The sequence below is a fragment of the Myxine glutinosa genome, chromosome 4 (assembly GCF_964187855.1).
Source record: "Myxine glutinosa chromosome 4, kmMyxGlut1.1, whole genome shotgun sequence".
Lineage (NCBI taxonomy): Eukaryota > Metazoa > Chordata > Myxini > Myxiniformes > Myxinidae > Myxine > Myxine glutinosa.
Window position 1 is genome coordinate 38,725,507 of NC_136264.1, and position 14,419 is coordinate 38,739,925.

At 41.7% G+C, this 14,419-nt stretch overlaps 1 protein-coding gene across 7 annotated transcripts in view; it reads left to right on the top strand.

Moving 5' to 3' along the window:
- The window catches only part of LOC137424590 (cyclin-dependent kinase 17), a 133,839-nt gene that overhangs the window by 43,768 nt on the left and 75,652 nt on the right, over positions 1–14,419 (top strand). For 4 of the 7 annotated variants that reach the window (XR_013623045.1, XR_013623046.1, XM_068112191.2 and 1 more), the window contains exons 3-5: positions 2,087–2,257; positions 13,767–13,891; positions 14,175–14,300. Coding sequence is in view for 4 of the 7 variants with exons in the window: in XM_068112191.2 (XP_067968292.1) it covers positions 2,087–2,257; positions 13,767–13,891; positions 14,175–14,300 (422 nt within the window). In the remaining 3 variants the exon portion in view is untranslated. The remainder of the gene's footprint in view (positions 1–2,086; positions 2,258–13,766; positions 13,892–14,174; positions 14,301–14,419) is intronic. The other 3 variants (XR_013623047.1, XM_068112193.2, XM_078775646.1) reach the window with 1 other exon arrangement.

Sequence of the window (14,419 nt, forward strand, 5' to 3'; positions counted from 1 at the left end):
TCTCTGGAAAGGTGTGTTTCTTTCTAAATCAAGTCCAATAAATTGAATTGGCCACAGGTGGACTCCAATCAAGTTGTAGAGACATCTCAAGGTTGATCAAAGGGAATTGGATGCACCTGAGCTCAATTTGAAATGTCATAGCAAAGGGGTTGAATACTTATAATAAACTCAAGACATTTCAGATTTTCGTTTTTTAATTATTTTGTAAAAATTTCTAAAAAATATATATTCCACTTTGACATTATGGGGTATCATGTGTCGATCAGTGACAAACATCTCAATTTAATCTATTTTAAATTCAGGCTGCAAAACAACAAAATGTGAGAAAAGTCGAGGGGTATGAATACTTTCTGAAGGCACTGTATATGTGTATATATATATTTCTAAAGCACGGATGTTATAATGAGCGAATTGCAGATATGTAACGATTGTACATTTAGGCATCCATATGAATGAGGTGTGCGACATGGAGAGGGTGGGGTTAATATACAAGAAAGGTTAATATATAAGTGCGGCCAAATTTCTGCCATTTTTCTATGTGCAACATTTAGAACGTGGCAGCTTAACCAAGCTGGAATAGGTGAAATCGACTTTTTCCCCTTTTTTTTAATGCTCCCGCCCCCTTTCGGGTTGTCCGTCCATCCATACATCCATACGTCCGTCCATACCGGCTAAACCCCGTTTTTCTCAGCAACTACATGTCCGATTGAGATGAAACTTTCAAGGTAGGGGTCACACCCATGCAGAATGTTTTTTATGATAGTTGTGATGTCGTAGGTCATGTGGTATGGCAGCCATATTGGATTTAACCTAAAAGCCTAAAAAAACACCTTCTCCCAAACCACCAAATCTATTGACTCGAAACTTTATGTGTGTCATTGACTAGGCATGGCGATTAAAAGATGATCACGAAAATGTCATTGGTCACATGGTGTGGCAGCCATATTGGATTGAAGGAAAATATTAAACAATTATATCTCCGAAACCGCTTACCCTTTCGATGCGAAATTTTACAACTATCATCTAACACCATTGTTGCATATAGTTTGAAAATGATGTCGTAAGTCACGTGGTTTGGCAGCCATTTTGGATAGAAAAATGAACCCTATCCAATCAACACGAAACTTCACAAATGTGATCCCCAACCCATACATATGCAGAGTGTACATTTTTAAAGGTCATATGTCACGTGGTGTGGCAGTTATGTTAGCTAGAAAGCCGATATTCAAAAAAATCCCTTCTCTGAAACCGCTTCACTGGTCGATGTGAAACCTGTCATGGCTGGTGAAAATGTGATGCTTGAAAACAGCTGAAGGGATTTAAATCAAACTTGTTTATTTTTAGGACAGTGAACGAGGGCATCTACCAGCTGTGAGATTATGCGGAGGCATATTGGCGACACAGTCACATTGCTCTAGTTTTTCTATGAAATCTTTAATGGTTTTTGCAAAGTCAAACGATATTCAAAATGTTGTCCATACTCAGAAAGTTGAAAAATAATTCCGTATTTAACTGGTGTGTTTCCACATCTGAATATGTCAATGGTGAAATTCTGTGCAGTCCTAACAAGATTTCCAATGCAGTTGTATAATTTGCATTTTGAAGCCCCAAGCAAGTGCAAATGTTTTCTTGTTAGAATTGTCACCTTGATGAATGGCCAGGTATTTAATTGCACCTAGTGTGTGGAGTGTGGATTAAATGTCTCACCAAATGTCTTTATTTTCTCCCTTCCTCTGTTTTCTTCTTTGTTTATTTTTGTTTGTTTTTGTCCTCCTAACTCATACTTGACTTTGATATTTTATTTTGTCTTCCACCCTGGTTATGTTTCATATTTTACATTTATTAATCTGTGGTTATTTTCACTTTCAATCATCACCAATTTATGCTGAACCCCACCATACCTCCACCTTGACCTGCAAGTCACCTCTTGCCACTTCTCTTTACATCAGCATCACATTATCATCTCTTGCACTTTCATCACATATCTATTTCCCATTCGGCACAAATTCAACACTTTCAAACACTGTGCCTGGAATACTGTGTGTAATTGGGTTTGCACAATAAATCCATGACGATCACAAACCAGCTTCAAGATCGACAGCTGGCAAGTCGAGCGTGGCTTCACAGAAGATGCACGCGTTCCTACATCAGCAGCCCAGCCAGTGGCACAAGCCACCCCTACGTCGTCCACACAGCCGCCTCCCTCCGCAGGAGCCAACCCTGAACCCTCTCCCACATCGTGTTGGGCAACGGCTTGGTGACTTACTCATCCATCCACGTTTTAACTCCCGTGTGGGTTTCATATTTTATTAGTCCACCTGAATCTGTCAGGTTCATAGATCTTTTGTGTTTGATTTACTTAACGTGTTTAGGTATATCTCCGGCTCCCAGCAGGATCAAGGCCTTTAGCAGAAAACACTATACTTGCCCACACAATTTGGCCAAGCTAACATTTTATTTATTTATTATTGGTCACCTAATTCAATGAACTTTTTTTTTGTTTTAACTACTTCAAGTAGAAATCGAAATTTCAAAAAGATATCTGAACTTTTCAGACATAGCCAAAAATACCTAAAACTATGGTACCCATTGCCCACTAATTTCCATCCAATAAGCCACCCAAAGTTTGGTTCATGTAAAAACAAATCTTGAGGTCAAACTTCAAAGCGAGAAATCTTTGACCCCTTTGACTCCCTATCTTTTTAATATTTTTCAAAAAAAATTCTGAGTTTCGAAGGATTTAGATAAACCTCTAGCGGCCATTACGAGGATTTTTGTCATACATTGCGAGGGTCTTCACCTGCTCATACGTGGAGCTCAAAGTTTGGATTGCTGGATTTGAAAACCTATAAATCGGTTTATATTTTTCCAGGTTGAAAAAAAACTTCTAAAAACACCGGAAATAAGAGATCATAAGAAAAATAATAATAATAAGAAATAATAAGAGAGATCTTACAGAGCTGCCCATTTTAACCAATTATGTATATACCCTACTCAACAAGAGGGTGCTGTCATGGTGAGAGTTACGCTAGCACTCACAACACGTACGAACATAGCTGGGTGTGCTCAATGAATACATGGCAGGCCTTCTTGTTGAACAGCAATCACTTTATCTAACATGCTCCGGTCACGGCCATAATGCCAGTTCCGCTCTTTCGGAGCGCCCATTCCCATTCGCTGAATCCCAGCTCAAAGCTCATTGGCTAGCTTCAGTATTCAGTTTCACAGAACACTACAGGTGCCCCAGGGGGACCCGATACACTTTAAGTAGTTAAATATATCAAACCCTCATGGTTTGGATTGCTAATTGTAAACTTTATACTGAACTGTACATCCATCATGATGCATCTACTGCATTACATTTCTGCATTATGCATTACAAGAGCAACCTGGTGTTGACTTAATGGTTTAAGTAGCTGGCTTAAGGTCGCAAGGTCCTGAGTTAAAGCCCCTGTCAACCGTTTAATTAACACCAGTCGGGTTGACTCAGCATGTCATTCTTCCGAGGTTGGCAAAATGAGTACCAGCTTACTCGGATGAATGAGCCATTCGAGTATCGTGTGTTGGAGTGGCAACCCGTCCAGGATTGTGCCCAATAGCCAAGAAACTGCTTTGGCAGCCCTATGCACCTGAAGATGCAAAGAGGGATGGTCATCATCATCATAAGAGCTATTGTTTTGAGTTATGTTCAAATTGTCAGTAAGAGTGAAAAAAAAAAGGTTATAAAAGAATGATCTTGTAAAAAACAAAAGCACCTCATAAGTTGATGCATATCTTCTGTTAGGACTCCGTTCACTTTTCATTCTCTCTTGAAGCCTTTCTAAAGGTGTATTCACACAGAAATTGATTTCAGACAACCTAAATTTTTGAAAGGTGTGTGCAAGTATCTAAGGAAGCTACTACGTCCACTCTTTGAACCATCTTGTATGTGTCATTTTCTTGATGTCTGTATGTGTGTGTGAAATGCCAATCATGCCCAAACTACTGAGCCAATTGCCTCCAAGGGAATTTTTTTTTTTTTTTTTTTTACCTTTGTTTTTTGTTTTTTATTGACCATGACTAATAATATCGCTAAATTAAATTCTAAAGTATATTATGGCAGTTTGTTGGTGTGGCCTTGATGTCACAAGTTCCCGCCCCAACGGCAAACCTTTGAACCCCCACCCTCTCACACCTCTGGGCCCAAAACCACGAGACTTGTGTGAGATCCGCACTGTCCCATTGAGATCCCTCCCCTTTGAGGTTAGCTCATTGCGCTGCTTCATTCATTCCCCCGAGTTAAACTTTTAACCCTCTCCACCCTATCCCCCTATCCCCCAGATTCCTCCATTTCGTGTTCCTCTGTCCAGACCTTATCATCCATTCGACAAAGCCGTCTGCTGACAATAGCTCTAATGCACCACCAATGTGCACTTGTGAAAGACTTGCCCCAGCCGGCCCGTGAAAGTTGGGTTACCATATTTTAACTTTCAAAAAAGAGGACACTCCGAAGTGTTGATGGATTATTGGTATGTGTTAGTGAGGGACTTGCCCTGGCCAGTTTGTGCGAGACTTGGGCTGGGGACTTCCCTATGGCCAACCCAACAGGAACGGGTAGTAATGGTTGTGGACGCTGGAGAAAGGGAGGGACTTTGTTTGAGCATTTTCTGTCGGTGCCTTCTCATCCCCCTCCCAACTTAGGCATGCTTTGTAGGTGGCGTGATGCTCTTTTTTGATCGTTTTGTGTAGGCCCATCAGGGTGTGGCCCATTCATTCCACGAGAGATAGTTAACAACAAGGGATCGACAAGACAGAAAATACCCTGGTAATGGCCAGCGGGACACTGCTGGACCTTTGAGGCATGGGAGTATCGACCCAATGTCCATCTTGCAGTTCTTTCCTGGCCTGAGGAGAGGAGAGTCAGCATGGCTGGCAGGGTGGGGCGTGTTTGAGAGCATGGCTCTAGAGGGAGGGCTGTTAGGAGGGAATCCCCTGCCCCTCCGGCATGGTCGCATGCAGCTCCAACAGGTGAGGTTCCAGTTCTCTCTCCTCCCCTGTGCTGGTTTCACCCGTCTTTATAAATACCATGCCCCACCATATGCCGTGGTACATTTTACCCCTCCCTCTTGGGGGTCTGCTTTGGTCAGGATCAAAACTCCTTCTCAGTTAGGATCCAAACTCCTGCTTTTCTCACCTAAGCTCGTGCATGATAGTCTAACAGGTCGCTTAAAAGGGACATAAATATGGTTTACGAAGGAAAGAACATTTTAAAAGGGGTAAATAAGGGATGGCGGTTTTAAACACAAACATTGTGGAGGTTGGACGATATCTTCATATTTGTAAAATGATGCATACAGAGCCAGATTAAACAGTCCTTAGGCCATAGGCCCACAATCCTTTCGTTCTCCTCCTTTCCCCTCATTACCACACACACGCATGCACACATTGATATGAAACGTATCATTCCTATCCTAAACGCAATACAACCCAGACGGCTTGTGAGACGGGATGAAGCACGCACAGCGTGACTATTAAAAAAAAAAAACCCCACCTTTAGAGGCCATTTTCCCCCGCAAAGTGGGGGTTGGCCTTTTTCGGGAACCGTGGTTGTTGTTGTTTTTCGGTCCCCTTTTTGAAGCATAGTCACAGCGTGACTATGAACTACTTAATTGATTATAATGCATAAATAAACAAGAAAAAGAGCAGAGATTGCAAACCCTCGCCAGGATGTATTTTCAGTGGTTTTTAAGGCTTTTGTGTTAAATCAAATATGGCGGCCGAACCACGTGACCGTGACCGATGACATCATTATTTTTTTTCCAAACTAATTTATTCCTAGATTATGCTCAAGAAATTTCATCTTGATCGGATGAAGTTTTGTACTTGTCGAATTATGACATCATAATGGAGGCACCTATGACATCATCATTAACATATTTTATTCCCCATGGAGAGTTCTTTACAATGAGCCACGTCACATTTTTTCCTGTTCAGCACTTTCGGAGATATAGAGGTACAAAGTTTTTCAGTTTGTCCAAGATTGGTAACACTTAATCCAAACACACGACCTACCGGATCCCTACTTATTACATGGTGGTGGTTCTTCTTCATGACAATCGGAGCATGCTAATTTATGCAAATCTACCTGAACTAAAGTAATCACTGCCTATCCCCTACAAACGTAACAATATGTTAATGATGATGTCCTTCCATTATGACGTCGTAATTCGACAAGTGCAAAACTTCATCCGATCAAGATGAAATTTCTAATCTCGGGATAAATCGGTGGAGGAAAAAAAATGATGACGTCATCAGTCACATGGTTCGGCCGCCATATTTCTTTTAACACAAAAGCCTTAAAAACCTAAAAACACATCCTGGTGAGGTTCTGCAATCTCTGATTGCTCTTTCTTGTTAGATTTTTGCATTACTTTGATGGGCTTGATTTTACCAATCCCTTTAAATGCACTTGTGGAGTCGCATGTGAATGCATGTTGACCAAGTAAGGCAGAACAATACTCTGGAGTGGAATGTCCAGCAAATTGAGAGACATCATTCAAACTTTTATTGTTACCCCCTTCCTGTATCAAAAAGCAAGGTAACATCTGAGCTCTGATGAGCATAGTGCAGCAAAATGCAGAAAATGTTGTTTGAAAAAATGAATGATTCTCTTCTCTCCGCCTCCTCTTCTCTGCCTTTCACATGACTTGACCGAGTCTGTGTTGTACACATCAGTGCTGAAGATGACATCTGATCGGGATGACACTGCATTGAAGATATTGAAGCTTATCTCATGGAAATTCTCTGGCATCTCCCTCATGTAATAGAAGACAGAATTTCCATCTTCCACTATCACTGTCATCACGAGGAGGTGGTGTTGAATCGTCAACATTCTTAGCAAGATGCTGGAAGCCCTTGGATTTGCCAGTTTTTGCCAGAAAATTGTCTGGTGTACCTATTGAGTAGGGAACAGGGATAAGTGGGTAATTCACTTTGTATACGTCCAGTTGAGCACCTGAAGCTTGAGCTGTCCTTGAGCTGTATAAGCAGTTGAAAGGCCACGTTAACTTGTTTCTTATATTCATTTACTTTTTGCCGAGATGTATTCAATTTGATTGTCTTCTTTGTGTCTGCCATAGTCTTATGCTTTAATTTACTGATTGGCTCAAATAAATCTGCCTTCTTCTCGAACCTGTCCTTGATGAACTTTTCTTTTTCTTGCTTTCTGGTATCAGGGGCTTGCATGACATCTTTCTGATGAATCTCATGAGGTACACATGCTACTGAACATGGGTAGTACAGCTCTGTCTTGTCAACTACATGAAATGGATTCATGAAGCTTTTCTTTCACTGCTTCCATTTCTGTCTCCACACATGACTTCCATATCTGAGATGGACATTGATCACGATGCTTGGTAGCTAGATCAGAATCTGAGATAATATCTGCTAGGCCAAAGAGGGTGGGATTTCTCAATGTTGACAATAAAGAGTGCAAAGTATGTCAGATAGCAGGCATAGTTGTGGCTTCCAAAGCTGAAGAAAAGATCCAGCATTGGGAACAGACAGCGTGTATATAGTGGAAAGTTGTTGGTCTTCACAGCTTTAATCATCAAAAGCACAAGCAGCACACAATCCATAAACAATATCCAATACTGCCCTGTCTTACCGAGAGACCACTGACGAACATCACTCTTGAATCTTCCATAGGTGCCAATAAATTCATCAATATGAGCATCTTCCAATACAGAATGTCATCTGTTTTGATGGAGACTGGACCAATTGTTTGATTTTGTGCTGTCACACCACAGAGTAAGGCCTCCCTGCCACTCATTGACAAGAATTGCTCCAGAGGAAGTTTCTCTAAGCACTCGAGCATCGTCTTGTGGCAGTGCATACTTCTGTAGTAGTTCATACCAGATACTACACCATGCAGTGAACCAGATGACAACAACCTTGCTTCAAGAAGAATGCCATTGAGACCAGACTCCTCCATCTTCTTCCCAAGCATTCTGAAGTAAGCACAAACCAAGTGGAAAGTACCTATCATTCCCATGTGATCCTTGTATATGAGAGGACTATTCCAAAGGAGAGGATACACCTTCATGCCCACTCCCAGATCGAATGTAGTTATTACATACTGTTGGCCGACCTTCTTGGTTGCTTCTGCTGCTCCGAGGCATTCCTGAACTGTGCTGTACTCAATGATAGGATGATTTATCTTAGGATATTAGTCAATTGTAGTCAAATGTGAAGGTGGCACACCAGTTGAAGAGAAAAACACCAAGGCCGGGGAATTCTTGACCTCCTTCATTGCTTACTTGTCTTGAAAATATCCAGACCAGGTCTTTCCTCAATGATTTCTTTATAGATTCAGATTCTTCATCACTTTGCCAGTGTTGCACTCTGAAGTCTGGGCTTGACCTTGTGTTAACGTAACATGCTGGTAGGGTACGATCTTTGTTGCGTGGGACTGAGGAAACACAGGGTTTGGAGCCCCCAAGAGTTTCATAAGTCACCACATCCTGCATCATGATTCCATGTGTAGTGCGAATTGAACCTGAACCGGTTAAGCTTGAAATGAATCTATCAATATTGTCAAAGTCAGAATGGAAAACAGCGGATACATCTGGCTGGTGAATAATCTGTGTTGAGCGTATGCTGGAAGTTTGCTCATGTGCTTGAGCAATGGCCGTTTCAAGTTCAAGCGAAAATGAATAACTCTCAGAATGGCCAAACCTATTCAGAAGTGTAATCAACTCTGCACTTTGAAATAGATGCCTGAGAGTCATGCAAATGAGGATATGCTTAGCCATCTTCCACTGCCCATTCGTAACTGATCTACAGATGTCTTGACCTACAGACTTGATAAGCCTAATGACTTCCCCTGAGTGATTTGATGGCTTTCCTGATATCACGTAATTGAGGAACTTCTCCAGTTGGGGAGGGAGAGCATCATCTGCACTCTCTAGGTATTGTGTTGTTGTGGGCCATGGTAATGTTGCTGACTTCTCAAATGCATTGACAATGGTTCTTCGTAAAAGAAGTGCAACCTCTGCTATCATGAGACCAGAGCCAAGTGCATGTGCACTTTTGATTGCTCCATCTATGCAAATGCTAGAGCTGTACACGAGGAAACTCTGAGATGTTCCCTTGCCATCGAGTTGACAAAGTGACAATTTACCCCTCGAGATGTCATGCCTTTCAAGTTTACCTTTCAACATACTTGCTTGGTACTTGGGGTTTGGAAAGGGGGTGCTATGAATAACAGATACAGACTTGGCATTTAATATGGCATAATTTTTTTTCCTTGAATTGGGTTTACTTTCTGAACTCAGTATATCAATCTGGTGAGTTTCTTTTACCCTTTGGTGATGTCTTTGTTGAAAGAACCATGTCACTGATTGTCTTTTGCAGCAAGAAGTCAATAACAGGATTATATCACAGGTGGCGTGACAAAATGTAAGGACAGGTACATTTGACGATTGGCTTCACAATCGGGTATATAAGGGTTGTTGCGTTCTGTATTAGTGGAAAACAACTGCTGCACGTCTACAAAAGTTATTGCCGCTTCCTCTGGAGATGGTCCGTCAACTTGACAATGCTGTTTGTCATGGAGTGGTGGCTTTACGAAATTCTGGCATGAAACAGCGTGCTACTGCTCGGCAGTATGGCAATACTCAAGGTCAGTTGTCAAAGATCCTGAAAGGAAATGCTCAGAGGGGTGTCCCTACTCCAATACCGAGGCCAGGACGTCCACGCAGAACCACAAAGAGAGATGATCGCCAGCTGCACCGGTAAGTCTGCAATGGCCGTACCAAGTCAGCTAATCGGCTTAGGGCTGAGTGGCAGCAACTGACAAATGTGCCTGTATCCAGAAGGCTAGTCAACCAACGACTGGTTCAAGCAGGCTATCGTGCCAGGCGTCCCTGGAGAAAGCCACGCCTGACCAGACAACACAGCCAGCGCCGATTGCAGTGGGTCAGAGAGCACCGTCAATGGCAGCCAGGACACTGGAATCACGTGACCTTCAGTGACGAGTCTAGATTTCTGGACTATCGTCAAGATGGCCGCGTCCGAGTGCGCAGACAAGTGCATGAAGCCCACAACGAAGATTGTATAGTGCCAAGAGTCCAAGCTGGAGGTGGTGGGGTGACCGTTTGGGCTGCTTTTCATGCAGGGGGCAAAACTGACCTGGTTGTTCTGAATGGAAACCTGAACCAGTTCAAGTACAGGGCCATTCTGGAAGAAACATTGCTTCCATTTGCTCGTGCAGCCTTTCGAGGAAACTTTGTCTTCCAAGATGACGATGCACGGCCTCATCGTGCTCGCATGATCCAACACTTTCTTGCTGACCGTGGTGTAGAGCATATGGAGTGGCCTGCCATGTCCCCGGATATGAATCAGATAGAGAACATGTGGGCAGAATTAACGTGTCAAATCGACAACTTGGACCAGCAGCCTGCCGCTGTGCGTAAATTGCAGCAGGCTATTGTCACTGCATGGCAAGCGATTCCTGTACAAACCTTGGCAAATCTCGTGAACAGCATGCCTCGACGTGTACGTGCTCTCCTGAATGCTCGTGGGGGTTACACGAAGTACTGAACTGTAATTCTACTGTCCGTAATCCCAGTCATAATTTAGCTTTTGTTTTTGTTGAAAAAAATTTGACTAATGTGCAAAATAAAGAGATACTTCTGGAAAACGCACAGAAGTTTAACACAGTACTGTTCGTGATTTGAGTTCCATATCAGTTTACATCACTTTCAAGGATCAATTTATTTGCTTCGAAATGTCAAATGTGGTTTTTGTTTCTTTTAAAGGTCACATTAACAAAATCTAGAATAATTTCAACATAATTCCAATGAACTTTTGGTTCTAAGTCATCTTGAAAAGTAAGTTCACCCCCACAAAAAAAATATTCCATATTAAATGCCAAGTCTGTACATAGTGCTTGCATAGGTAACTTAACTTCAGGTTGAAACATGATAATATATTTGTCAATGGAAGATCTTCGTGTGACACGACAAGTGGAAGGGCCTTGCTTCATCGCTTTTCCATCGTGTCAAATGGTGAAGATTCATCGTAAACCTCTGGTAGCAGTCTCGGTGGTAGCCATGTTCTTCTGGAATCGGTTTTTGCAGACTTCTTCTACGCATAGATAGAGGAGAACGTGAACGCTGGGAGAGTCTCCGGTCACGATTGTCTTTCAGTTTTATTAACCTGTCATTTGGATCTTTGGACCGAGACAGTAGAGTGAATGGTCCATTCTTTGTTACCTGTATGGTGAAGCGCACACACCTGGTGAACCTTTGGCTTCCTAACTCCATTACCTTGTTGGATAGGATGTTTCAGTTTTCTTGCTTTCTGGGGGCTCTCTTTCATTGTAGAATAGTCAGATGTCTACAATGAATTGATTAAAAGGTATAAGGGGAGAGGTAGGGAATGAACAAAGTGAGAATAAATCATAGCCTGTGTTGCTAAATCATACATTATTATAATTATTTTGAGGTTGTATCATTCATTGCTAGTTTTGATTTTCTTAATCTTAGAAGCAGGTCGAATGGTAACTAAAATATAGCTGAAATATAGTTCAGCACTACATTCATGACATGCTGCTGAGATGTATAGTTTCGCTATTGCATGTGGATCCAAAGCCTTGATTAAAATATAAGGATTTCTCACAGCAAAGAGCAGAAAAGCATCAATTGTCCAGATAGACTGCAAACACTGGCCTTTGTGTACCATATGCAAATAATTCTCGGCATGATAGTTTGCATTTTCACTCCTGACATGGTGATGTGGATGGTTTTGCATAAAGAAACTACTATTTATCTCAAATCTGACCTACTTCTATACTCTTCACTATGTTTAAGAAATTATCCCACTTCAGAGTGGCTGTACTACCAAATATGGTATGTTTCAGAATATGCTAATGAGATGACGTCATTAATACAATATTTGAACTTGGCAAGTTCATCGTACTTTGTCTGAATATTGTGCTTAGGACAATGAAATAACATGCCAACTTTCGGTTCATCTGAGCCAGTTACTACTGAGATATTGCAATATTAAAGTGCACAAATTTCACGAACCTCACCAAATGGCGGTTATGCAGTGACAAAAAGTGACATTTTGACATGGGTCCCAATAGGGCATGAGAAAACAGAAAAAGTGACAACATGTTTTTTCAATGTTAACATCTTTTTTTTTCTATCTAAGGGGACGTCAATGAACATACTTGTGCACATTAGGTTGGATCATAGGAGGTGGGAGGGGGGGGGGGGGGTGAAGGGTGCATGGTTGGTGACCCTTGGCCCACTGACTATGTTTCATGGTAGATCACAGAGGCCTCCGTCATGTCTTGCTGATGGAGAATTCCTCGACAATGTCATCAAATATGTCGTCAATATGTTTTCAATTGCAAGTAAACAAATGGCATTCAGTCTTTTCTGACCCATTGTTGTTGACCATTATTTTATTTACACGATTTCTTTTTCAGATTGATATTTCTCATTTGATGAACTATTTCCCATTTGATGAACGTTTATTTTTTGGTGTGTAATTGTAATGTGTATTGTTGAAATTATATATATATATATATCGGTTTTTTTACCCATAATTCCCCTCCCCCCTTCCCCAAAGTTTGGGTCCTTGGCCTGGGCCTCGTTGGTCTCTGTGGTGATCCTGCCCAGGACGCATATTGAACACCACAATTAAATTACCTTACGCTTATGCTAATGCATTTAATATGGGAAATAACTAACCTATCCGATACAAAGTCACACACCATAATTGCCCCCAATGCTCTTCTAGCCAAAGAAAACTGAAAGCTGCATAAAACAACCAAGAAAGGCTACACAAGGGAAGCCCATTGCTGTTTCAAACCCTACCCGGGTTCCTCTCCAGGTGCAGACATTTACATGTAGCACATACATGAGAATCCCAATGCTACATGCCCCCTCACTCGCCAGCTCGGTTTCATTATATGTTGGCGAGTCATCAGCGAAAGCGTAGAAAGAAGCACGCCCACCGAGGTTCCCAAGCATGTACCATGTGCAATACCAATAGCAGTCAACATACAAATATCAAGACCAATCAGGTCTCATCTGTAATTGGATGGAATAACCAATGAACTCTCACCTAATCAATTACCCCAGTTGGATAGGATTTCCATAATTAACCCCCATGCTCTTCCAGCCAAAGTAGGCTGCATAAAGCAACCAAGAAAAGCGACACAAGATTTGCCCTTTGCTGTTTCAAACCCTATCTGGGTTCCTCTACGGCTGCAGTCATTCACAAGTGGCACAGACGTGAAAATCCCAATACTACATTCCCCCTCAGCTGCCGATAAACAATGGATTAAATATATCGGTAGACAATGGATAAATAAATCTCGTGTCTTATTAATTATGGCACCAAATTTTTCCTGCTGCGGCTGATATTAAAAGGGAAAGTTGGAAATTGCAAGGGAAATACTTTTAAATGCACACAATAGAAGTGATCAGCCTTTTGATCAATTGAAGTCAGAATAGCCTTCCCATAAAGGTTATAAAATAATCTGAATAACTATTTTGGGATGTGCTATTTTGGGATTCGCATTATTTACGAGGTTTTCCCTGTACATTCAGAACGACAGCAGCACATAAGATGATATAATGTAAACTTAGGGCTAAGCTCAGCAAGTCCAAACATGGTGAATTTTCTTTAAAGTTGCGTAACATCCAATTCTGTTATATGACCGACCTTGGGTGATTTGATCACTAACCTCCATGTTTTGCCTACACCAGGTGTGCTTGAGAATCAAAGGATGGGTTCTGATGGTGAGAGTGATCAGGCATCGGGAACTTCATCAGATGAGGTTCAATCACCTGTACGTGTTCGTCTGCGACATAACCGACGGATTTCACAGGAGGTGAAATAAGTAGATTTTGTTTGTCTAAACGAACTAAGGGAATTTTGATTCTAGCAAACAAATACCATTAATTAATGGACAACTAAGTAGAGGAAAATGAAGATGGGTGAAGAGATTTACTGAATCATCTCTAAGGCAGTCTGAGATAAATTGGGAGAAGGGAGATGTTTTGGGAAAATTGATGTGAGAATAAGAGTTAATGTGGGATGTGTTTAGTTTAGTTAAAAAAGTGGAAACTGTTGCTTCAATAGTCGCTAATAAGTCAACATTTTAACTTTGACAGGATGTAAACAAGCGTCTCTCTCTGCCTGCGGACATCCGACTTCCTGAAGGTTACCTGGAACGCCTTGCCATGAATAGTCCACCCTTTGACAGGCCTCTCAGCCGGCGGCTTCGACGGGTTTCATTGGTCAGTACTTGACCATTGCATCCAGCCCTGTATTTGGCATTGCTTAAGGCAGGTTAAAGTACACATGCTCATACTCTCTTGTTTTGATTGGTGGTTTTCACACCAGGTAACCAGTAGGT